At 34.2% G+C, this 27509-nt stretch overlaps 1 protein-coding gene across 14 annotated transcripts in view; it reads right to left on the reverse strand.

Annotated features, from left to right (window-relative positions):
* The window catches only part of NEK1 (NIMA related kinase 1), a 230825-nt gene that overhangs the window by 76767 nt on the left and 126549 nt on the right, over positions 1 to 27509 (reverse strand). For all 14 annotated transcript variants that reach the window (XR_013363014.1, XM_077868525.1, XM_077868526.1 and 11 more), the window contains 3 exons: positions 11254 to 11385; positions 8845 to 8910; positions 8529 to 8757 (listed from right to left, as the gene is read on the reverse strand). Coding sequence is in view for 13 of the 14 variants with exons in the window: in XM_077868525.1 (XP_077724651.1) it covers positions 8529 to 8757; positions 8845 to 8910; positions 11254 to 11385 (427 nt within the window). In the remaining variant the exon portion in view is untranslated. The remainder of the gene's footprint in view (positions 1 to 8528; positions 8758 to 8844; positions 8911 to 11253; positions 11386 to 27509) is intronic.

The raw sequence follows: 27509 nt of genomic DNA on the forward strand, positions 1-27509 counted from the left end.
AAATGAAAAATTGTTTTGTTTTAAGAAGAAAACTGTAAAACACAAATATGTGAAGTCTAAACAAATCAATGAGTCAATGAAGAAATCAAAAAATACCTTGAGACAAATGAAAATGAAAATACAATGTTCCAAAATCTATGGGAGCAAAAGCAATTCTAAGAGATAAGTTTATAGTGGTATGCAGGCCCATCTCAAGAAACAAGAAAAATCTCAAATTAACCATACATAATTCTACATATAAAGGAACTACAAAGAACAAACAACGCCCAAAGTCAGTAATACACATCCTTATGTTCACTGCAGCATTATTTACAATAGCCAATATATTGAGGCAATCTAAGTGTTCATCGATAGATGACTAGGGAAAGATGATGTGGTATATAACTGTACCCTGAACAACACAGGTTTGAACAGCCTTGGGTCCACTTGTATGTGGACTTTCTTCAATAAATGCAATATAGCACTTTAAGAATATTTTCTATTCTTATGATTTTCTTAGTAACATTTTCTTTTCTCTAGCTTATTTTACTGTAAGAATACATTATAATACATATAAATACAAAATATGTGTTAATCAACTATTTATGCTATTAGTAAGGTTTCAAATCAATAGTAGGCTAATAGTAGTAATTAAATGTTTGGGGAGTCAAAAGTAATATGCAGATTTCTGACTGCACAGATTTGGATTCCTAACCCCTGTATTGTTCAGGGTCAATTACGTGTGTGTATGTGTGTGTGTGTGTGTGTGTGTACATACATACACACACAGGAAATTACGTAGCCATAAAAAAAAGGAAATTTTTCCATTTGCAACATGGATGGACACTGAGGGTCCATATGCTAAATGAAATAAGTCAGAGAGAGAAAAACAAATAATGTATGGTTTTACTTATATGTGGAATCCAAAAAACTAAATAAATGACTAAATACAGAAACATATATACAGAGAATAATCTGGTGGTCACCAGAGGGGAAGGCATAGGGAGGATAGAGGAAGTAGGGATGGGGGTTAAAAGGTACAAACTTTTGGTTAAAAAATAAATAGAACAAGGGGATACAATGTACTGCATAGAAAATATGGTCAATTATATAAATCAACCTTGTACAGTGGTAGATGATAGCTAGATGTATCTTGATTACTTTGTAATTTATATAAATGTTGAATCACTATGTTGTACATATGAAAGTAACAAAATATCGCATGTTAACTAGGCTTCAATAAAAAAGTAAACTATGAATTAAATTCTAGTTTCAAGGAATATAAAAATAGAAAAAATAAATTGTGCTTCTTCAAAATTTTGATTTGAGAATATTTTTGAAAATTAAGACTATTAAACAATAATTTGGGGTGTACAAAAGAGAAGAAATAGAAATTAATATTTTGTTTCTACAAATTTAATGAAAGAAAATAGAAAATGAATCCTAAATGTCCATATGGTTTAAACGTAGATAAGAGTATTTCTAAGAAAATTTATTTTAGTTTAGCTTACATATCTTTTTTAAAAAGATTTTATTTATATATTTATTGACAGAGAGAGAGAGAGAGAGAGTGTGTGCGCCACAAGCAGGCATATGGGGAGAGGGAGAGGGAGAGGGAGAAGCAGGATCCTCACTGAGCAGAGTCTGATGTGGGGCTTGATCCCAGGACCCCAGGATCACAACCTGAGCAGAAAGCAGATGCTTAACTGACTAAGCCACCTAGGTGCCCTGAGTTTAGCTTACATATCTTCAGTAGGCAACTGACATTGTCTTTTTGGCAATAATTCTGGAGTAACATTAAAAATAAAATTTAGCAGAGCAAAAAATGGGAAATTATCTATTGAGATTTGATTCTTCAGCGCCTTCTGTAATAATACACAAAGCATCTAAGTACCTAGCAATAGCAGTCATAGACAAGGTGCAATCTCACATATTACAGCATATAAAAGTCATATAAAATTTTAATGGTATTCAAATACAAAATGTTGATACAAATCTGTATGTACTAGTTCCTTGAAAGTAAGAATCTGCAAATTAGCAGGTGAAATTCAGTTTTATAAAGCAAAAATAATTCCCAGTAGGGAATCAATTTTTTTAACTTCCTGTATTTGACAGAGAGAGAAAGTACAAGCAGGGGGAACAGGAGTGGGAACAGTAGAGGGAGAAACAGACTCCCCACTGAGAAGGGAGCCCGATCTGGGACTCAATCCTAGGACCCTGGGATCATGGCCCAAGCTGAAGGCAGACACTTCACCAATCAAGCCACCCAGGTCCCTAGGAATCAATTTTTAAAAGGATAGTTAAAAAGTAGAAAACTCAGAAATAGACCTATAACTTAGAGGCATGTGGTATTTAACACAGACGTCAAAGCAATATAGTAGGGAATGGAAAGTCTCTTTAACAAAACTGGAAAAACTAAAGTCCATATGAAACGATATGAACTTAGTTCCCTTTGACGTAGGGAGGGAAAACCAGGTAGAGTTGACGGTCTCTTTGAGCTGAGGTAATGAATCGGAAGTCCAGAAGGCAAAAGTGGCTAATGTTGGCAGGACAGAGTACTGAAGAGTAGAAAGCTACACAAAGAGAACTTGGAAGAACCATAGAGCTTCTTGGATTCTTAAGCTGCATACCGATCAGCACACACATGGGAAATTACTATATCTAGGGAAAAGATGTCCCAAAAGGAGTTAAACTTGGAGTTAAAAAAGGTCAGAAATAGTCCCTCTTCCCACCAGCCAGAAAAAAAAGTCTTATAATTCACAAGTCATTAGGCAGGTTACTCAGAGAGGTTTTAGACTTCGTCAAAGAGGAGAGATTAGCCATAGACATTGCTCCACCTAGCAAAGCTTAAAAGCAAGACCTAAAAGGGTCAAGTTATTTACAAGTAACTGAACTGTGTCTCGGAACAAAAATCAAGGATATTTATAGGAATACAAAAATATACAATCACTCATCTAGGTAAAATTCATGGTTTGGCTTCCAAACAAAAAATTGACCATGCACGCAAAAAAGCAAAAGAATCCAACCTTTAATAAAGAGAAAAAAATCAATCGAGTAATACCAACCTAAAAATGACAGATGACCTTGTCAGTATAATTGAATTCTGTATGTTCAATAAGCTAGAGAAAGAAGTAATGATAATTACAGAAAAGGAAAACACTGAGAAGATCTAAATTTCTAGAAAAAAACAAAATAAGCTGGAAAAACATGGCAAAAATTATCCAAATTTAATGAAAGCTACTCACAATTGCAAGCAGCTGAACAAAACCCAAGCAAAAGAAACAAGAAAATGACACCAAAGCACATGATAATGAAATTTACTAAAACCAAGTCTTAGGGGAAAGATTTAAAAACATCTAAGGAGACGGGACACCTGGGTGGCTCAGCAGTTTAGCGCCTGCCTTTGGCCCAGGGCATGATCCTGGAGTCCCAGGATCGAGTCCTGCATCAGGATCCCGGCATGGAGCCTGCTTCTCCCTTTGCCTGTGTCTCTGCCTCTCTCTCTCCTTCTCTCTCTCTCTCTCTCTCTCTGTCTCTCATGAATAAATAAATAAAATCTTAAAAAAAATCTAGAAGAAATAAGACATATTACATACAGATGAATAACTGTAAGAATGATAGAAGGTTCTTACCACAATAAATAAGAAACTAGAAGACATTGGTACAGTATCATTAAAGTACTAAAAGAAAAAAAATATCAAAGTTAGAATTCCATACCCAAAAAAAGTATCTTTGCTAAAGGAAGGCAAAATAAACACTTTTATAGATCTACAAAAGCTGAAATGAGTCCTCACCAGCAGGTCTACATTATAAGAAATGTTCAAGAAAGTCCTTCAAGGCAGAAAAAAATGATAACCACATGGAAATCTGATTTACACAAATATTCAAATATTATGAAGACCACTGGAAACAATAACTATATGAGTAGATACAGAAGCTTTTCCTATTATTATTTAAAACTCCTTAAAGAATAAATGATCATAATGTATTATGGGGTTTATAGCATAAGTTAAAAACAAAAACAATAGCACAATGACTGGGAGGAAATAAATCGATACTGTTGTAAGGCTCTTAAACTATATGTGAAATATAATCAATTGCTAGAAGATAAACTGTGATAAGTTAAAGATGTATGCTACAAACTCTAGAGTAAACACTAAAATAAAAGAATAAACTGCAGTTACTAAGCCAATAACGGAGATAAAATGTAATCATAAAAATACTCAATCCAAAAGAAAGAAAAACGGGACGCCTGGGTGGCTCAGCTGTTGAGCATTTGCCTTTGGCTCAGGGCGTGATCCCAAAGTCCCGGGATCGAGTCCTACATTGGGCTCCCAGCATGGAGCCTGCTTTTCTCTCTGCCTGTGTCTCTGCCTCTCTCTGTGTCTCTGATGAATAAATAAATGAAATCTTAAAAAAAGAAAAACAAAAGGGCAAAGGAAACAAAGAATGGATAAGGTAAACAAAAAACAAATAGCAAAATGGCATTTTTAGATGGAACCATATTAAGAATCACATTAAGTATAAATGGTCTCAATAACCAAGTTAAAGTTGATAAGAGTGGATTAAAAAAGCACACCCAAAAATATACTTCTTATAGGCAGAAACCTATTTTAAATACATAGACACCAAAAGACTAAAAAGAGAGGGGGGAATGGAGAAAGATATACCAGCTAACATTAAGCAAAAAAAGTAGAAGTGACTTTATCAATAACAAAAATTTTAAATAGAGATTTTTTTTAATGAAGCAAGCTATTGATAATCACAATGCAGATAAATCACAAAAAGCATTATGTGGGATGCTTGGGTACCTCAGTGGTTGAGTGTCTGCCTTTGGCTCAGGTCTTGATCCTGGGGTCCTGGGATCAAGTCCCACATCAGGCTCCCCTGCAGGGAGCCTACTTCTTCCTCTGCCTATCTCTCTGTGTCTCTTATGAATAAATAAATAAAGTCTTAAAAAAAATGCATTATGCTGAGTTAGACAAGCTAAACAAAAAAGAATACAAACTGTTAGTCTGTTTAAATGAAATTCTAGAACAAAGAAAGTTAATCTAAGATAGAAAAATTCAGAAAAAAGTCCCCTCTGGGAGGCTAGATGCAGAAACTGGGAAGAGGCATGAAATTTTTTGTTTGGGAAGAGAGGGTTTTCTGTATATTGATAGGGGTTTGGGTTACATAGGGTTATATGTGCTAAAACTCAGCAGATGGTTGTCGACTCTTGATTTTGGCTTAGGTCATGATCTCAGGGTCATGAGATCAAGCTCTCTGTCAGGCTCTGTGCTGGGCATGCAGCCTGCATAAGATTCTCTCTCTCTCTCCCTCTATAACCTCCCCATTGCTCATACATGTGCTATCTCTAAAAAAATTTTTAAACCCCCAGCAAATGTACTTTTGAAATATCTGCATTTCATTGTATGTAAATTTAACATTAAAGAAAAACTCTAAAATATATTGAACTCCATTTAATGATATGTATACTATGAAGTACTTAGGACAAAGTGTACCAATATCTGCAATGACTTTTAAACTGCATCAAAAAATAAGATACACTAATTGTTAGATAGAAGGATGGACAGATATGTGATCAAGCAAACACAGTAAAATATTAATGGTATACTCTCAATGGAGAGTGTATGGTGTTCACTGTGAAATTATTTCAATTTTGCTATGTTTGAAATTGTTCATAATAAAATCTTAAGAAAAGTAAATCATGTACGATCATACAATGGACTATTATTACACAGCTATAAAAAAGATGAAGGGAATTTTTAATGTAGTGAAATGATTTAAAATACACTTATTTAGAAAATAAATATAATAAATGATATATAACATATAACATAAAGGTATAAAATATGTGTCTATAGAGAGATGGAAATGGAGTATATGCTGAGGTAGGGAGAAATTTTATACACTGTTTATATTATGTAAAAACTTATCACATAAATATATTGCCTGCTTATGTTAAACATGATTTTTGAACTTATGAGACAAAGTGTTATTCATAACATTATTCTCAGTCTCATGCTAGCTTTTCATATAAAAGTGCTTTTAATAAGGTATCTCATATATCCTGATATATTTGTCTTTGAAAAGTCTACATAAATCATTCAAAATTACCCTATTTTTAATTTTTTTAATGTTTTAAGCTTTTATTTATTTATTCATGAGAGAGAGAGAGAGAGAGAGAGACTGAAAGAGAAGAGAGAGAGAGAGAGACTGAAAGAGAAAGGGGGGGGGGGGCAGAGACACAGGCAGAGGGAGAAGCAGGCTCCATGCAGGGAGCCCGATGTGGGACTTGATCCCTCGACTCCGGAATCACGCCTTGAGCGAAAGGCAGCCGCTCAACCACTGAGCCACCTAGGAATTCCAAAATTACCCAATTCTTCTGTTTTTATTCTGCATATGTTCTTTCTTCCTACTTTTAAAGAAAATGTGGCAGGATTTTTTCATCTTATATAAAACTTACTTGAACCTCTCTACTTTTGCTTTCATTTCACCATCAGACTGGTGATAAGTTTTTTGCCTCAGAGGTGTTCTAAATCATTACAGCTCCATCACTCAAGAGATCTCACAACATAAGTTGTGTTCATCATATTTATGTAATTAATGACCAATTTTCATGTATAAGATCTATGCTACATGATAGGGAACATAAAACATACAGTACAACTCTCATGAGAGAAGATAGATGATTATCTCATGGGAGATGTCTATTGATTAATAACCAACACAAATATCACACAGATACTTGAATTATCTAACAAGGGTTTTAAAAGTTATTATAAAATATTTCTAGGAAACAATCATGAACATTCTTTACAACAATGAAAAACAGAAGGTCTGAGAAAAGAAATTGATGATGTTAAAGAAAATGTTAAGAAATTTAAATTTCAATACCCGTAAATAAAATTTTACTGGAAACACAGCCATGTTAAAACATTTGCATATTGTCTAATTGCTGCTTTTACACTCTAGTGACAGAGTACAGAAGATGCAACAGAGTCCTTATGGCCTGCAAAGCCTAAAATAATTACTATCTGGCCATTCACAGAAAACATTTGCTAACTCTTGTTTCAAAGACTGCTCTCTGCACTCAGAGTAAGTTTATACTGTTTGAAAGAGCCAATGTACAGTACCCTTCATGATCATCCCTCCTTACCTCTTCCAAGGCTTCTTACTTGCCATTCTTTGACTTGACTTCTGAACTTTGCCAGCCATGCTGAATTATACCAAGTTCCCTGAATTTTACACGCTCTTTCATCTGGGTACTAGTTCATCTATGCCTAAAACACGGCTTAGCTTTTGGTTAACTACTTATCCCTCGACTCATCCTTTTTTCCAGAAATCATTTCCTTGGGTTCCTCAACTCCAATTTATGTCTTGATACATATTCTTACAGTAGCCTAAAATTATTTCTAGTATATTCCTTATCAATTACAATTGCCTTGTCTCCCTCTCCCCTAGGCCCTAAGCTCATTAAGGAGGACTATGTCTTAACCATTATTATATCTTCATTGCTGAGGAATATGTGGCATTTAATGAGATTCAATAAAGAACTGCTGAGTAACCAAAATAAAAGACACCATAGTTTGGAGTCTTTGAGCTTTTCTCCAATGCAAGAAAGAATTCTACAAAAATAGTCCATTAAAAAAATTACTTAAAACTAAATTTAGTTGGTTGACAATCAGACCTGCCCTTTCAGAATGTAAGCACCACAAGAGCACATGTTTTCATTTATTGTTGTATCTTCCTCAGTAACTTAGACAATGCAAGAAAATAGTTGCTCAGGGACGCCTGGGTGGCTCAGTTGTTGAGTGTCTGCCTTTGGCTCAGGGCATGATCTTAGGTTGGGGGATCAAGTCCTACATCGGGCTCCCTGAGCAGAGCCTGCTTCTGTCTGTGTCTCTGTGTCTCTCATGAATAAATAAATAAAATCTTAAAAAAATAAAAGAAAATAGTTGCTCAATAATTATTGCTGAACAAAGAAATCTTTAAGTGAGATCATTTCGATACCTCTGACTACATACCTAAGGGATCTTTCTGAAATACTGTCAAAGTTTGCTACTTTGGTTCTCATCAAGAATTGTTCCTAGTAACAGATTAAAGTAATACAACTGGTAGAAAGAGTTAACAATCTAAATATGTATCATTAGTCCTCTCTCTCATACCACATAATTTTGTAATAAAAATCCTTGTGTTTTTTTTTTTAAGGTTTAATTTATTTTTTCATGAGAGACATATAAGGAGAGGTAGAGACATAGGCAGAGGAAGAAGCAGGCTCCCTGTGGGGAGCCCGATGCAGGACTCAATCCCTGGACCCCGGGATCATGACCTGAGCCGAAGGCAGACACTCAACCACTGAGCCACCCGTGTTCCTCGAAATCCTTGTGTTTCTTAAGGATGAATAGTTTTCTCTATTTTTCACATACAAATAAATCTTTGCAGCCTTTCCTCAATCCCTCTACCTGTTCTTTCTTTCCAAGTATCCAGTCTACAAGTTTACAAGTGTGCTAGGCCAACACAGAATATTAACATTTTATACATACTTTCAGTTGCAGAAAAGGATGTGTCCAATGTCAACTCATCCAGAGGAATCACAAGTTGACCTCCTGCCTCCCATTTCTTGCGATCAGATGAAACTGATTTTTCTTTTTCATGCTCTTTGGCACCTTCATTAACAACTATCTCACATGTATCAGAGTGACATTGCTTTTCTTCCTCATCTTCTTGAGCTTTAAGATTTTGATTTAACCTACGTAGTATTTCCCGCTTACTCTGAAACAGTTAATATGTTACATAAACTTTAATAAGTATACAATTAAGTAAAATGACTGACAGAAAGAGTTTGAAAATTGTACTTACTGAAATAGCACTGTTAGCCTTCTGCATGTCTTCTGAGGTTTCCTGGGTATCACTTAAACTTCTATCCTATAAATACAGATAGTCACAGAGTAAGAAAAATGCTATTTTAAATGTCTACCTTAAAAATTTTGGTTTTGTTACTTTTTGTTTTCCATTAAATTGCTCCTTGTGAATATTTTTATCCCTGTAAAATGTTAATATAACTTCCTTCATTATCAGAAATGAGAAATAGTTAAAAATAATCAAGTAATAGACTTAAAAACAGAACGGCCAATTCTCAATTATTTGTCTTATTTTTAGATTACTGATCACATATTTAACTACATTATACTCTTCCTTTTTGGCATCTGATTTTTGGTAATTTTAGGTCAGTGGTACAAATAAAAAGAAAATTAACTCATATACTCCTCCTGCCCTTTTTTAAGAGAGAGAGAGTATGTACACTCATGCAAGGAAAGGAGAGAGGGAGAGAGAGAATCCACACCCAGCACAGAGCCCAAACATAGGGCTGAATCTTATCACCCTGGATCATGACCTCAGTCAAAATCAAAAGTCAGATGCTTAACCAACTGAGCTATCCAGGCGTCTCAACTTATATACACTCTTAATTAAACCTAGGGAGTTTTGGTGGATAAAATAATTCTAGCTAGGCTGTGTTATTTTGATGCTGTCTTTATGTTTCATGTATATATATTCCTATTAAGCCATACTACTAAACATAATTGAGAATTGGTTTCTCTCCATAAGCAAAGAAATAATAAGTTCTGAGCCCTTTAGACCAACAATAATAAAAATTCTGTCTTTTGATTAGTACAATCATAGTGATGTAGGCCAACAAGAATTTTTAAACACACAAAAAGAAGAAATTAGTAGTTATGAAAGCTATGAAAGCAAAAAAAAAAAAAAAAAGTACCTGAAAGATGCAGAGTAAGAAAGAGTAATTTTCAAGGTTTTAAGTAAACAATATTTACCAAGACAATACATAAAGAAAAGCACTTCATGACACAGATTACCTCAAATTTTGTAATATTTGATTAAAATACAAAGACGTATACTGGTCAGTTTTAAAGTAAATACATGTAAATGAGACAAAGAGGATTTTACCCAATAAAGTAGTCAGGAATTAGCAGTCGCTACAACCAGAGAGATGAACAGCTAGTTGAGATGTGAGACTGGGTACAGGAAGGAAACCACACAGTGGTATCTAAAGTTGAAGTGAACAACGCAGCACACACAAAATCATTATCAGAAAGAAAAAGAGACTAAACCTTCTTGAAAAAAAAATAGCTTCTTACATGAAATTCTTGAGAGTGACCAAGAAACTTGTATTTTCCTACTCAGTCTTATTTTCAAAATAAACACAAAGGCTATAAAAAATTGGTGTATTAATATCAGTGTCGACTGTAAAAACTTAATGAAACTCAGCAATTAAAAGGCAGAGACATTAATTAAAAAGATAAGAGAAAATCAGATTAATATGTTAAATGATTCAATAGACTTTTTCCCTCCTGTGTGTTGAATTCTAGGCTGAAATTCCACATCATGAGCCCATTTCCTTTAATCCTAGAATAGTGTTTTCATGTCTTAGAGGAACACCTGACATATACTTCTAAGTTTAAACTTTTTACTTGCCCACAGTTCTTTGTTTCATTATCCATATAGCATGACAGAGATTCATAAGCAGGAGGTAAAAGAAGTAATTGGTGGGTTAAGTATAATTATATTAAATCCTCTAACATTTGTTACATCAAAGATTTATTTATTTATTTTATGTTTTCTTTGAGTAACTCATTTTTTAATAATAAATTTATTTTTTATTGGTGTTCAATTTACATCAAAGATTTAAAAATAAATGTAAACATGTCTTGGACTTTATTCCTAGAGTTAATTAATTAAAGTACCAAAGAGACATTATTTTAGAGAAAAATGAACCTTTTTTTAAAAAAATCTCTGTTAATTGTGAGAGCTGGGGTACAAAAATGTTGCATTATTTTCTGTACATTTCTGTATATGTTTTATTTATTCAATATTCTTTTATTTTTATTTTTTGTGTTCACATTTTTGAAATTTTTTAAATTATTTTTTTATTGGAGTTTAATTTGCCAATGTATACCATATCACCCACTGCTCATCCCGTCAAGTGTTCAATATTCTTTTAGAGTAAAAATGAAAGACAATCAGTTAAATCTATTTTTATGTATTTTATGTATAAACCTCTGTATTGATGTATAAACCCATGAGTAATGAGGCTCCAATACTCACAGTAAACCATACACAAAAATCTTAAGAAGTTTTTTTTTCCCTAGAAAAACTTAATGAAACATTAGGAATTAATGTAATCTCATTAAATTTAATCCTTCTGATAATCTTTAGCTTTGAGGAGTTCTAAATTTTAGAAAACTTACTTACCATACCCACTTCTTTCAAAGCTGAAGTCACAGAAATAACAGATCTCATCTGTTGCTTTGATGGAGAGCCACCTGCTTCATGTTGTCCCAAAGGTGGAGACATATCAGAATTCTTTACTCCTTTAGCCACCAACTATAATGAAGAATTTAAATACATTTGCAAATTGATATTTGTATGAAGAGATAAAACGGTATATATAGGATCACTATTTATCCACTCTATCTAAAGGTACAGTGTTTTCATTTCTCAATTTTTATTGTGCAAGACAATGTGCTAGGTCTGAGGAAAGATCAGAAAAGAGAGAAACATCTCTGGCCTCAGATGTAAACATAATTATGTCTCCTGTAGTACTAACTCTTTTCCATTTCATTAACAATGTTTCATTAAGTAATCTTTTAAAAAAATCCTGACTTGTAAAAAATTAAGACATCAGTCCCTTCACTTTAATTACAACATTTGATGGGAAGAAAAAAATATTTTACTTCTTAATCTTACAATTCAAAAAGAGATGCTTGTGCAAATTCTGAAAGTTTGGCACAATCTTCTTAAAGTTTGAACATCAATCACCTACCATGAACCCTCATTACAAAAATGTCAACATAATGGAAGAATGGAAGAAATGGAAGCATGGAAGAAATGATAAGTGCAGGTAACAAGAATTTAACTTCACTAAAAAATATCATGTTATATTCATATATGTGTTCATCTTTATCTTATCATTTATACTCTGTGAAATAAGATATGGAATCATTACTAAATATAAGGAAATGGCATTTACAGGTATATTCATAGCAAGTCTGCTCCCTACTTATTTCTCTCCTTCAAACAATTAAACAAAAATTTCTGGGGGGGTATACATTTCGACTGCAACATTTATTGAGGTAGCAATACAATTATAACATCTTGTTGTCTGGACTCTCATTTTATACTAATATCTATGTTGTTCAAAAGAAGGTGGCAATAATGAACACAGTATTGAAGAACAAAAGTTCAAGGAATGATTCTACCCAGCTTCTTCAAGTCTTACTACAAAGACAGTGTGGCACTGGTAAAAGAATAGACAAACAGAACAATGGAACAGAATATAGCTCAGTAATGGACTCACATAAACACAGTCAAATGATCTTTAACAAAGGAGCAAAGACAAGTTAATGGAAAAAGGAGTCTTTACAACAAATAGTGCTGCGATATCTAGACATCGTAGGCCAAAATAAAAGGGATCTAAACAAAGACTTTAAACCAAAAATTAACTCAAAATTCATTATAGATTTAAATGCAAAATGCAAAACTATAAAAACTCCCAGAAGGTAACATAGGAGAAAACCCAGATGATTTTGGGGTTGGCAATACTTTTTAGATATAACACTAGAGGTACAATCATGAACGATGAATAAATAAGCTGGACTTCACTAAAATTCAAAACTTTCGCTTTTTGAAAGATAACTATCAAGAGAAGAAGACAAGCCACAGACTTGGAGAAAATATTTGCCAAAGACAGAAAGACTTAAAGTGAAGTTAACCAAAATATAAAAAGAGCTCTTAAAACTCAATAAAAAAGCAAACCACCTAATTAAAAAAATGAACTAAAAATCTGAATAGATACCTCACCAAAGACAAATACAAACAGCAAGTAGGCATATGAAAAGTTGCTACACATATGTCATTTGGGAACTGCAAATTAAAACAATAATGTGATACTACAACTTATCTACTACAATGACTAAAATTCAAACCACTGAAGCACCAGCTGAGGATGTGGAGCAACCAGAACTCTCATTGATTTCTGATGGTAATTCAAATGGTTTGGAAGACAATTTGGCAGTTTCTTACAAAACTAAACAGACTTTCACCATGTGACCCAACAATCACACTCCTTGGTATTTACCCAAAGGATTTAAGAACTTATACTCACACAAAAATCTGTACATAGATGTTTATGGCAGTTTTATTCATAATTGCCAAAACTTGGAAGTAACCAAGATGTCCTTCAGTAACTAGATTAACAAAAACAACAACAACAACAAAAAAAACTGGTACAAACAGGAATATTATTCAGTGCTAAAAAGAAATGAATTATCAAGCCATGCAAAGTTATAGAAGAACTTTAAATGCATATTACTAAACGAAACAAGTCAATCTGAAAAGGCTACTGGTATGATTCCAATCATATGACATTCTGGAATAGGTAAAACTATAGAAACAATAAAAAGATCAGTGGTTGCCAGAGGTTGGGAGAGGAGTGGTAGGAGGAATGAATAAACAGAACACAGAATTTTTAGGTCAGTGAAAATACTCTGTATGATATTATAATGCTGAATACCTGTCATTATACATTAGTCGAAACCTACAAAATGGACAGTACCAAGAATGAACTATAATATAAACTATAGACTTTGAGTCATGATATGTAAATATAGGTTCATCAACTGCAACAATGTACAATTCTGGTGGAAGATGCTGATTAATGGGAGAGGCTATGGGGCAAGGATATATGGGAAATCTCTGTATCTTCCTCAGTTTTGCTGTGAACCTAAAACTACTCTAAAAAATTAAATCTTTATATATAAAAAAAGACAGAAACACTGTTCTAATCCAGAGTTGAGCACCACTGAAAAAGTATACTGATATTTGAGAATATTGTTATAAATAACTCAAAAAACCTAAAGCTAACACAACTGAGTATTATCTCCTTGAAAGACTACATAGAAATATTTTGAAGCTTTATGATGGTCTTATTTCATACAGGATATTCAAAAAAGGTACCATAAATTCTGAGAAAATAAAAACAAGTTCCAATTGGTTCTGAAAAAATAGCAGCATTTTTAGAAAAGTATGGTATTTCTTTAGATAATTATTTTGAAGGAAACAATTTGGATGTACAAATTCTATCATTTTATTTAAATCAGTAAATATTTGTCTAACCATGTATTGTTTTTATCCACTGTATAATCAATGTTTAAATTCACTTGAATGATTTCTGCTTTTTCTTTTAAAGAGAAAGACAGCTTGCATGTGCACGAGTGGGAAGGGAGGAGGAGAAAGAGAAAGGATCTCAAGCAGGCTCCATGTCTAGCACAGAGCCTGACACAGGGCTCCATCTCACAACCCTGAGATCATGACCTGACCTGAAAATAAGAGTCAGACGCTTAACTGACTGAGCCACCCAGGTGCCCTGTTTTCTTTTTTTTTTTTTTAAAGATTTTTTTTATTTATTCATGAGAGACACACAGAGAGAGGCAGAGACATTGTCAGAGGGAGAAGCAGGCTCCCTGCAAGGAGCCTGATGTGGGACTCGATCACCAATCCTGAGATCACGCCAAGAGCCAAGGGCAAACGCTCAACCGCTGAGCCACCCAGGCATCCCAGGTGCCCTGTTTTCTATTTTAATAAGTAAATCTGATGTGATTTTTGTGAGAAAACAAATATGCAATATTTGATACAAATTAATCAATACAAAGATGTATTAAGTGCCAAGCACAGTGCTAAATAACGGATATTCAAATTGAATGATACACGTTAACTATGTGAAGTGATAGATGTATTAACTAGACTTAATGTGGTAATCATTTCACAATATATACATATATCAAATTATCATGTTGTACATCTTATACCTACACAATGTTATTTGCAAATATATCTCAGTAAAGTTGCAAAAAAAAAAAAAAACCTAATATATTGTAGACCAGAACTAATTGCAATAATTTTCAAACAAACACAAGACAAAAACAAAACAAAATGGCTCATACAATGCTTTCTCTCACAGGATTATAAACCGTATGAGAAAGGGAAACATAAATCAATCAGTATGTTACAGAGAAATAAAAGTAGATAGATGTGTGCTAAATGGTCTGGGGAAAAACAAACAAAATAAAACCAGAGAAAGCACTAACTGTGTAAAGCCAGGAGGGAAGATGGTGAGAGTGGCCTTTGTAGGGTAGCCAGTTTGAACAGCCATTCATTGTTTAAGGAGGTCATAAAATATAGTTCAAACAGGACAGTTCTACACTTAAATCCCCAAACTCTCACTTACTAGTCCTGTGATTTTTCATTGCTTCTTATCCTCTCTGAACTTCAAACTTTTTCTTTCTAAAATGGGAATGCTGTACTCATTGTCCCCTTACTGTAGGGATTAAATGTGATAATTTATGTAAAGTGCACAGTTGTGTTCCTAATAAATGGTAGTAATTTCAGTTCAGAAAACATTTATTTAGTTTCTATTAAATAAGGTTATTTGGCTTTAACACTAAAAGTATGATTTTAGACCCTGACAAAATGAAGAAACTGGCTTTGCCCCAAAACAAGTTTCTAATCTCTTGAATGCCAAATAAAAACAAAAACCTCCTATCTGTGCATAATCAGAACAAAGTTTTTGCATTGCATAAGGTTTTATAATACAAAAGTTGAGAAGAAGCAGACATCTGAAAGACAAATACTTGGCATTATAAATTCAAAAAAACGTAAGATTTTAAAAGAATGATCAAGAGTGATTTAATTGTATAAACAAGAGAGATAACATGAATTTAACCAATTTTGCTAAAGAATAACACCAACTGCCTTTCTCAGCCTAGGATGTAATTTTCATTTATGCTTATGAAGATGATCTTAAACTCATTTCCAAAATTACTGCACAGATGCTTATAATAGGAATCTTAAAAAAGTCACCTATACCCTAATGTGCCAACTTATTATATCTCATTTTCTATATTTCTTTTTAATGTTTATACACATGCACACATAATTCATACACAATTTAAATAAACACTGGCATTAACACTCTGAAACTGAAGACATATTGGCCTAAGAAAAACTTAAAAACTTCTAGGGAATATTTAACCAATTTATCTTTAGTTGGAGAATAGCAAAAGTCACATAAAGGAATTGAAAATCCTTTATCTTGACCTTATGTTATTAAATTGTTAAGTATATGAAAGAAATATTTCTGTATTAATTTCAACCTTAAGATAAACCTAAAGTAACAGAGACAAAAATCTGTTTACTGATAAAGTGCCATAAAAAAAAAAAATAGTGCCATGAGTCAAACTGGGTATGAGACCAAAGATAATCAAATTCAGTACAGTAGGGATTATGCTAAAACATAGAAAATCTCTACTAAAATCTCTTCATACTATTCATCTTTGAATCTATAGAAATCTATAGAAAAATTTCTTTTAATCAAGAGAAGTTTTTAATGTAGAAAATATCACTTATTACTATTAAAAATTTGCTTTGTATTGTTTCAAAATCTATCTGGCTGCCATGTATATAGCTAATGACTGGCACACAGTCTAAGATAATCTGATTCAATGTGTAAGACAAAGTTATTGGCACCTTCATAGTAATAATCTTCAGCAGCCTTCAGTAAATACTCATATTCCATAATCAAACATATACTAGTCTCTCCCCTGGGTCAACTAAACTAAACAGATCATCATAATAATAAAATATAATAATAATAAAACATACAGAGAAAGTCAGACATAACAAAATCTAAACCAAAGAACAAAGACAAGCAGACTGCCCTATTAAGTCTTCCAATTACTTAATAACAAAAATGTAAAGGTAATTCAGAGTAACTACTGAGATGTTGGAACATCATTATAAATTCAGGTAACACACACCACTGATTACTCAATAGGAGCTGGACCTTCTACATAAACATCATGGATATACTATTCATAACCTGAATATTAAGGCTAGTCAATGTTAACTAGATCTTGAGATAGAAAATAACAACTTAGAGAAAACACTAGACTAAGTTCTTAATTCAGAAAGTTCATCCAATATGACAAAAAACACAAAAATGAAAAAAACACAGTTTCACAGAAGATAAAAACATTAAAGCCTCAAAAAAAGGATACATAAACAATTTTGTTAAAATTGACCACCTAGTTACATCTTTTTGAGTACTTCTTTTAAAATACAAAGTTTAAAAAAAAAATTGTAGCAGAAATAAAGCACTGACCTAAGTTTCATTAGTTAAGTTTAAAAAATAAACTGCTTCAGGAGTTATTTGTCCCGGCCATCTTCTAAGTTCATAAATCCAAGCCTTTCCTATATTGCTTATATCACATAAAAGGTTTTTAATTATCACTGTAAAATTGCTTCTATTTTATCTGTCAAATGTATGTTTAATTTTTCTGAAAAATTAAACAGCAGTGCCACCAAATGACAAATGACAAAATTTCACAAAATAGTGAGGCCAGGTTTATAAACACATGAAACTGTTTACCTATTCTTGAAGCACAGATAAACAGTATTTCATTTCTATATCCTGAATGATTTAAAGATTTTATGTATGTCAGGAAAATATTAAATGGCCTGATTTCATATTTTGAATATAGAGCAATTTCACACATGATTTTATATAGCTTAAAGATACAACATGGTTAAATTTTATCAAATTCACATCTCACCTTTCAAAACCTTGTCTTTGAAGAACCAAAAATATAAAAGTATTTTTTCTGAATCATTTTTATGAACTAGTATTGCTAGTTCATAATATATTTATAAGGATGTCTAACATTAAGAACACTGCAAGGTGGCCAGAAGGGGGAAGTATTTCTCCACTCCAAAGGAAGATTTCTAGAACTTTATGGCAGATCCAAAATATAGGACAAAGATAGAAACAAAAATGAAATAGACATTGAAGAGATAAACACAATGAAAAAGGAAGACCTCATACTCAAAAATAGTTTCTCAGCAAATCAAGACGTAATTTCCCTAACTCTGTTTTTTATTTTTTAATTGTTAAATACATTGCTACTCCTAAAAAACTCAATCTATCTTCCTTATGTTTCACTACAATATGAGTATATATGCCAACCAACCAAGAAAGGCAATACTGTATTAATTGGAGTAAACTCTATCACCACACATGAAAATTATTCTTCGTATTAAAGTTCTATGTTGTATTATAATTTTTACACTGAAATATGTCAAAGAGAAAATTTTATAAAATGGGTCTTACATGCCAAAGAATCAGAATAATTAAGGCAGTGATTTTTACCATTTGTTAGATCAAAGATACATTTGACAATCCAATGAAAGATGTGTGGTCTTACTGAATGAAAATGCATCAATATACATAACAACCAAACTAAATTAACATTTCAGGAAGTTCATAATGCTAACCTCTAACTCTGAATAATATGTTAACCACTCTTGAGTTATGGTAATGGTCAGTAAGTAAATATAGACATATGGAGTCCCCATACTACTATACATATATTATGTTAAATTAGACCTTCTTTTGAAAAAATTACTTGATAAAATAACTTTAAACCATTCTCTATAGATTAAACTAGATTTAAGTACTTAAATCATGAAGACTATTTTTCTTTTTTTTTCCCTGCCCCCCCCCAAAGACTATTTTTCTAAGCAACTTATACAGAACAGTATTAGAGACCAAGCCTTCCATTTAGGAGATGAGCAAATGTAGGACGACATTCAGTCAGTTTTCCAAACAAGCAAATTAACTGGCAGAGCTGAGACTAAAAGTCAAGTATTCTGATTCTTAGACTCATTTTTTTTTCTCACTACATAAGAATGCATTTGGTAAACCAAACCATTTCTTAACTTTGAAATGCCATGAGCCACAGAATTCCCAATGACTGTATTTGTGTTACTATTCACCAGATACCATGCTAAGCATTTTACAAGGTAAATCAGGGTTCTTCAGTTGAAAGCAATACAAACCAATTCTGGAGGAATAGAGGAGGGAAGGAAGGGAAAAGAAGAGAGAAAAGAACTGTAAGGAAAGGGAAGCCCTCCAAAAAGGACAGGAACCAGAGTAGCTGCATGGACGAATCTAGGTAACATAAATTAATTCACTGTTTGATCATGTTCTCTTACTGGATTAAATAAACTTCAAATCCTATGGTAGTCTTATTATTTTTGAAGCTCAAGCTTCAAGCCCTGGGAGACAATTCAACTGATCTACTTTAGAGGACCTGCCTATTCTTCAGCTAGAAGGATAGGCAGGTTCTTGTTTCACAGTCTTACCAAAAGAACACAATTAATTCCCCCAAATGGAACTGGGTTACTTGCCTGTTGCGCCTGAAAAGTCAGGCCCACTAGCACAGTTTGACGCTGTCACCACAAAAATATTTCTGAAAAGGAGGGGAAATGAGTGGGGAGGATGGGGTAACTGGGTGATAGACATTAAGGAGGGCTCATGAGATGAGCACTGAGTGTTATTCTATATGTTGGCAAGTTGAATTTAAATATTTGAGAAATAATTAAATATAAAGTTTTTTTTTTTTTTTATTGGTGTTCAATTTACTAACATACAGAATAACACCCAGTGCCCGTCACCCATTCACTCCCACCCCCCGCCCTCCTCCCCTTCTACCACCCCTAGTTCGTTTCCCAGAGTTAGCAGTCTTTACGTTCTGTCTCCCTTTCTGATATTTCCCACACATTTCTTCTCCCTTCCCTTATTTTCCCTTTCACTATTATTTATATTCCCCAAATGAATGAGAACATATAATGTTTGTCCTTCTCCGACTGACTTACTTCACTCAGCATAATACCCTCGAGTTCCATCCACGTTGAAGCAAATGGTGGGTATTTGTCATTTCTAATAGCTGAGTAATATTCCATTGTATACATAAACCACATCTTCTTTATCCATTCATCTTTCGTTGGACACCGAGGCTCCTTCCACAGTTTGGCTATCGTGGCCATTGCTGCTAGAAACATCGGGGTGCAGGTGTCCCGGCGTTTCATTGCATTTGTATCTTTGGGGTAAATCCCCAACAGTGCAATTGCTGGGTCGTAGGGCAGGTATATTTTTAACTGTTTGAGGAACCTCCACACAGTTTTCCAGAGTGGCTGCACCAGGTTGTACTACAAAGCTGTGGTCATCAAGACAGTGTGGTACTGGCACAAAAACAGACACATAGATCAGTGGCACAGAATAGAGAATCCAGAAGTGGACCCTGAACTTTATGGGCAACTAATATTCGATAAAGGAGGAAAGACTATCCATTGGAAGAAAGACAGTCTCTTCAATAAATGGTGCTGGGAAAATTGGACATCCACATGCAGAAGAATGAAACTAGACCACTCTCTTTCACCATACACAAAGATAAACTCAAAATGGATGAAAGATCTAAATGTGAGACAAGATTCCATCAAAATCCTAGAGAAGAACACAGGCAACACCCTTTTTGAACTCGGCCATAGTAACTTCTTGCAAGATACATCCACGAAGGCAAAAGAAACAAAAGCAAAAATGAACTATTGGGACTTCATCAAGATAAGAAGCTTTTGCACAGCAAAGGATACAGTCAACAAAACTCAAAGACAACCTACAGAATGGGAGAAGATATTTGCAAATGACATATCAGATAAAGGGCTAGTTTCCAAGATCTATAAAGAACTTATTAAACTCAACACCAAAGAAACAAACAATCCAATCATGAAATGGGCAAAAGACATGAACAGAAATCTCACAGAGGAAGACATAGACATGGCCAACATGCATATGAGAAAATGCTCTGCATCACTTGCCATCAGGGAAATACAAATCAAAACTACAATGAGATACCACCTCACACCAGTGAGAATGGGGAAAATTAACAAGGCAGGAAACAACAAATGTTGGAGAGGATGCGGAGAAAAGGGAACCCTCTTACACTGTTGGTGGGAATGTGAACTGGTGCAGCCACTCTGGAAATATAAAGTTTTTAAGTGTAAAAAAAATTTCTGAAAGAACTTGATGAAATACAAAGTTGTACTATACTAGAAACGAGTATTCTCTATAATACAGTCATAAAAGCTATCATTTGTGCACTTTAGAACTATATAAAACAGATCCACCATTAACAGAGAAAATACATATAGAGGAAAAAAAGCCTTTGTACTGGTTTAAATGGCTTAGAAAGCAAAGACTTTTAAGGAGGGGCGGGGGTTCTTGGACTGCATTTTAATAATATGGATGTTTCTGAAAGTGTACTGGATGGGTGTACAAGCTTCCAGAGGTGATCCCCTGCTCCTCTACCATTACCACCACCACCTGTGAAACTTCTGCTTCTATTGCTTAGGGGAAGTTAGCTTAACTCTAGGAAGATCTCAGAGTAGTAGCCTTGAAATTAGGGTCCCTCAGCATAAGTGGAATCCTGATTCTCCTTGATATTCTTAAAATTTTCATGTTAAATAAACATATCTTACAGACCCCTCTGAAACACTGTTTATGTCTAGTGACACTTGGAATGGGGAGCCTGATTCCAAATTGATCTCATGCTATGTCTATTTAAATGGATGAGATTATATGGCAAGACTAAGGATAGGAACATTCTGAGGTAGTCAGAGATGGGGAGTGTGTCCACCAGAAGCCTTACAGGCCCATATGACAGGCCCAAAGAATGACACAATGATAGAAATGAAATACACAGGATGGGTAACTGGGTGATGGACATTAAGGAGAGCATGTGATATAATGAGCACTGGGTGTTATATAAGACCAATGAATCACTGAACTCTACCTCTGAAATCAGTAATATATTTATACATCAATTAACTGAATTTAAATAAAACAAAACAAAAAAACAAAACCAACCAGGAACAAAATACTATCCCAATTATTGTTTAATGTTGTTCTAGAAGTTCTGGCCAGTGTAAAAAAAATTAAAATAACAATAAAAGGTATAGCTTAAAGAAAGCTTAAAGAAATTAAGGTGAGTGCATAAAAATAAAGACACAAAGCAGCCCCAGGTTCAAATCCCTGTTTGACACTTACTAGAATTGTAACTTCATCTAATTGTTTTACCCTATCTGCTTTGTAAAGTTATAAAGATGAAACAAAGCAAAATATGTGCAGTAGTTATGTGTGTAGCATACAATAAACTATAGGCATTATTGTTATGATATACATCTTGATTATAAGCAAAAATCAATGATTTCCTGAAATATCAGCAATATTCTTTTTTTTTTAAAAAAAAAAACCCTTTTAAAACAGAAATAGAGATAGGAGGCAAGATGGCAGAAGTGTAGAGGTCCTTGTTTCATCTGGTCCCCCAAATTTAGCTAGATAACTTTCAATCTATCCTGAACACCTATGAATTTGACCCAAGATGAGAAAGAGACCAGAAAGTAAGTATGAACAAATCATAGTGGAGAACTTCCCTAATCTGGGGAAGGAAACAGGCATTCATATCCAAGAGATAGAGAAGACCCTCCCAAAATAATAAAAGACCAATCAACACCCCAACATATAACAGTGAAGCTTGCAAATTTCAGAGATAAAGAGAAAATCATAAAAGCAACTCAAGACAAGAGATTCCTAACTTATATGGGGAGAAATATCAGATTAACAGCATACCTATCCACAGAGACCCGGCAGGCCAGAAAGGGCTGGCATGTTATACTCAGGATAGTAATCAAGAAAAATATGCACCCAAAAATAATACCTTATCCACCAAGGCTGTCATTTAGAATAGAAAGAGAGATAAAGATCTTCCAGGATAGACAGAAACTGAAAAAATATGTGACCACCAAATTGGCTCTGCAAGAAATATTAATGGGGACCCTGTAAGCGAAAGGGGAACCCAAAGAAATAATCTGCAGAACAGGCACTATATAGGTAATACTATCACACTAAATTCATATCTTTTAATAGTTACTCTGAACACGAATGGACTAAATGATCCAGTCAAAAGACACAGGGTATCACACTGGATAAAAAAGCAAGACCCATCTATATGCTGTCTACAAGAGACTCATTTTAGACCTAAGGACACCAGACTAAAAATGAGGGGGTAGAGAACCATGCAAATGGACCTCAAAAGAAAGCTGGGGTAACAATCCTCATATTGGATAAATTAGCTTTTTAAACCAAAGATTGTAATAAGAGATAAAGAAAGATACTATATCAAACGTAAAGGGTCTATCAAGCAAGAAGACCTAGCAATTATGAATATTTATGCCCCTAATGTGGGAGCAGCCAATTATATCAATAAATAAGCAAAGTAGAGATATATAGATAATAATACATTAATAATAAGAGACTTCAACATGGCAGTCTCAGCAAAAGACAGATATTCTAAGCAGAACATCACCAAAGAAACAAGAGCCTTGAAAGATACACTGCACCAAATCAATTTCACAGATATATACAAACATTGTATATATCAACTAAGTATACATTCTTAGTATATAATGCAACAAAGGATACATTCTTCTCAAGTATACATGGAATTTTCTCCAGAACAGACCACACTGGGTCACAAATCAGGTCTCAACTGATGCCAAAAGACTGGGATTGTCCCCTGCATATTTTCAGATCACGATGCTTTGAAACTAGAACTCAGTCTCAAGAAGAAATTTGGAAGGAACTCAAACACTTGGAGGTTTTCAAGAACAACCTATTAAAGATGAATGGGTCAACCAGAAAATTAGAGAAGAATTAAAAAGATTCAAGGAAACTAAGGAAAATGAAAGCACAACTGTTTAAAATCTTTGGGATATGGCAAAGGTGGTGTTAAGAGGGAAATATATCTTAGTACAGCCCTCCCCCCGCCAAAATTGGGAAAATCTCAGATACATAAGCCAATCTTAAACCTAAAGGAACTGGAGAAAGAACAGTAAATAAAGCCTAAACCAGGCAGAAGAGAAATAATAAAGATTAGAGCACAACTCAAAGAAATAGAGACCAGAAGAACCATAGAACAAATCAATGAAACGAGGAGATGTTCTTTGAAAGAATTAATAAGATAAACCCCTAGAGCCAGACTTATTAAAAAGAAAAAAGACTCAAATTAATAAAATCACGAATGAAAGAAGAGAGATCACAACCAATACCAAAGAAATACGAAAGATTTTAAAAACATACTATGAGAAACTATATGCCAACAATCAGGTAATCTGGAAGAAATGGATGCATTCCTGGAACCTGCAAATTACCAAAACTGAAACATGAAGAAATAAAAAACCTGAACAGGCCAATTAACCAGGAAGGATATTGAAGCAGTCATCAAAAACCTCCCAAACACAGAAGTCCAGGGTTAGATGGCTTCCCAGGGGAATTCTACCCAATATTTAAAGAAGAAATAATATCTATTTTACTAAAGCTGTTTCAAAGGATAGAAATGGAAAAATGCTTCCAAACTCATTCTATTAGGCCACATTACTTTGATCCCAAAACCAGACAAAAATTTCATCAAAAAAGAGAATTACAGACCAATATCCCTGATGAACACAGATGCAAAACTTCTCACCAAGATACCAGCCAATAGGATCCAACAATACATTAAGAGGATTATTCACCAGACCAAGTGTGATTTATCCCTGGGATACAAGGGTGGTTCAACATTCATAAAATAACCAATGTGATAGATCACATCAATTAAAAAAAGACAAGAACCATACTGATCCTCTCAATAGATGCAGAAAAAGATTTGACAAAATACAGCATCCACTCCTGATTAAAACTCTTCAAAGTATAGGGATAGAGGGGATATATCCAAATATAAAAGCCATCTATGAAAAACCCACAGTGAATATCATTCTCAAAGGGGGAAAACTGAGAGCCTTTCCCCTAAGGTCAGGAACTTGGCAGGGATGTCCTCTCAGCACTATTATTCAATGTAGTATTAAGAGTCCGAGCCTCAGCAATCAGACAACATAAAGAAATAAAAGGCATCCAAAATGGAAGAAGTCAAACTCTCCCTGTTCACAGATGACATGATACTGTATATAGAAAACCCAAAAGATTACATCCCAAAATTGTTAGAACTCATACAGCAATTCAACAATGGAGAAGATACAAAATCAATGCACAGAAATCAGTGGCATTTCTATATATTAACAATGAGACAGAAGAAAGAGAAATTAAAGAGTTGATCCCATTTACAATTGCACCCAAAACCATTAGATACCTAGGAATAAACCTAACCAAAGAGGTAAAGGATCCATACTCTTAAAAACTACAGAATACTGGGCACCTGGGTGGCTCAATGCTTGAGCGTCTCATTAGCTCAGGGCATGATCCCGGGATCCAGGGATCAAGTCCCACATCAGGCACATTGAAGGGGGCCTGCTTTTCCCTCTACCTATGTTTTTGCCTCTCTCTCTGTCTCTCTAAAAGCAAGTAAATAATAATTTAAAATTAAAACAAAACACTACAGAATACTCATGAAAGAAATCGAGGAAGATGCAGAGATGGAAAAACACCCCATGGTTATGGATTGGAAGAAAGAATAAACACTGTTAAAATGTCTATGCTAAACATGTAAAATTTACATGTTCAATGCAATCCCTATCAAAACACCATGGATTTTCTTCAGAGAGTTGGAACAAATAATCCTAAGATTTGTATGGAACCAGAGAAGACCCCAAATAGCTAGGGGAATGTTGAAAAAGAAAACCAAAGCTGGGGCATCACAATGCTTGACTTAAAGCTGTATTACAAAGCTGTGATCATCAAGACAGTATGGTACTGGCACAAAAACAGACACATGGATCAATGTAACAGAATAGAAAACTCAGAAATGGACCTTCAACTCTATGGACAACTAATCTTTGACAAAGCAGGAAAGATTATCCACTGGGAAAAGAGACAGTCTCCTCAATAAATGGTGATGGGAAAACTTGACAGCCACACGCAGAATAAACTGACCATTCTCTTAACACCATACACAAAGATAAACTCAAAATGGTTGCAAGATCTAAATGTGAGATAAGAATTCATCAAATTCCTAGAGGAGAACACAGGCAACAACCCTCTTGAAGTTGGCCACAGCAACTTCTTGCAAGACACATCTATGAAGGCAAGGGAAACAAAAGCAAAAATGAACTACTGGGACTTCATCAAGGTAAAAAGCTTTTGCACAGCAATGGAAACAGTAGAACCAAAAAACAACCTACAAAATGGGAGAAGATATTTGCAAATGACTTATCAGATAAAGGGCTAGTATCCAAGATCTTAAAAGAACTTATCAAACTAAACACCAAAGAAACAAACAATCCAGTCACAAAATAGTCAGAAGACATGGAAAGACATTACACCGAAGAAGACCTACACATGGCCAATAAACACATGATAAAATGCTTCACATTACTTGTCATCACGGAAATACAAATCAAAACCACAATGAGAAACCACCTCACACTGGTGAGAATGGTTAAAATTAACAAGACAAGACATAACAAATGTTGGCGAGGATGTGAGAATGGTGAACCCTCCAGGACTGTTGGTAGGAATGTAAACTAGTGCAACCACTCTGGAAAAGTGTGGAGGTTCCTCAAGAAGTTAAAAATAGAGCTACCCTATGACCCAGCAATTGCACTATTAGGTATTTACCCCAAAGATACAGACGTAGTGAAATGACAAGACACCTGCACCCCAATGTTCACAGCAGCAATGTCCACAATAGCCAAACTGTGGAAGAAGCCATGATGTCCTTCAACAGATGAATGGATAAAGGAGATGTGGTATATATACACAATGGAATATTACTCAGCCATAGAAAGGATGAATATCTACCATTTATTTCGATGTGGATGGAACTGGAGGGTATTATGCTGAGTGAAATAAATCAATTGGAGAAGAACAATTATCATATGGTTTTACTCATATGTATAGTATAAGAAATAGTGAAAGGGGCCATAAGGGAAAGGAGGGAAACTGAGTGGGGAAAAATTAGAGAGGAAAAAAAACCATGAGAAACTCTTAACTCTGGGAAACAAACAAAGGGCTGCAGAAGGGGAAGTGGGTGGGGTAACTGGGTGACAGGCATTAAGGAGGGCATGTGATAGGATGAGCACTGGGTGTTATATGTTAGCAAACTGAATTTAAATAAAATATTAATAAAAACAAACAAATAGAATTAGGTAGCATCAAGAAGTAACCTTTACAAGAGATATAACAAGTATGAGCTTAAAATATCAAAACAATATCAAATATCTCTTGTGTAAGAGATATAAAAGACCCAATAAGTAAATGTAAATACTTAATATGCTCCTGGATAAATTAATTTGTTTATTAATTTGGTTTAAGGTAATACCAAAAAAATTCCAACAGAATTTTTTTTTAAAGATTTACTTATTTATTTGAGAAAGAGAGAAAGAACAAAGGGAAAGAGAGAGAGAAGCAGACTCTGTGCTAAGTGAGGAGCCCAATACAGGGCTTCATCTCCAAACCCTGAGACCATGATCTGAGCTGAAATCCAGACTGAAATGCTTAGCTGACTGAGCCACCCAGGCACACCTCAACAGAATTTAAAAAGGAAAAGGAAAAAAAAAAAAAAAAAAAA

This window comes from Canis aureus, chromosome 24 (assembly GCF_053574225.1).
Source record: "Canis aureus isolate CA01 chromosome 24, VMU_Caureus_v.1.0, whole genome shotgun sequence".
In the NCBI taxonomy this organism is placed as follows: Eukaryota; Metazoa; Chordata; class Mammalia; order Carnivora; family Canidae; genus Canis; species Canis aureus.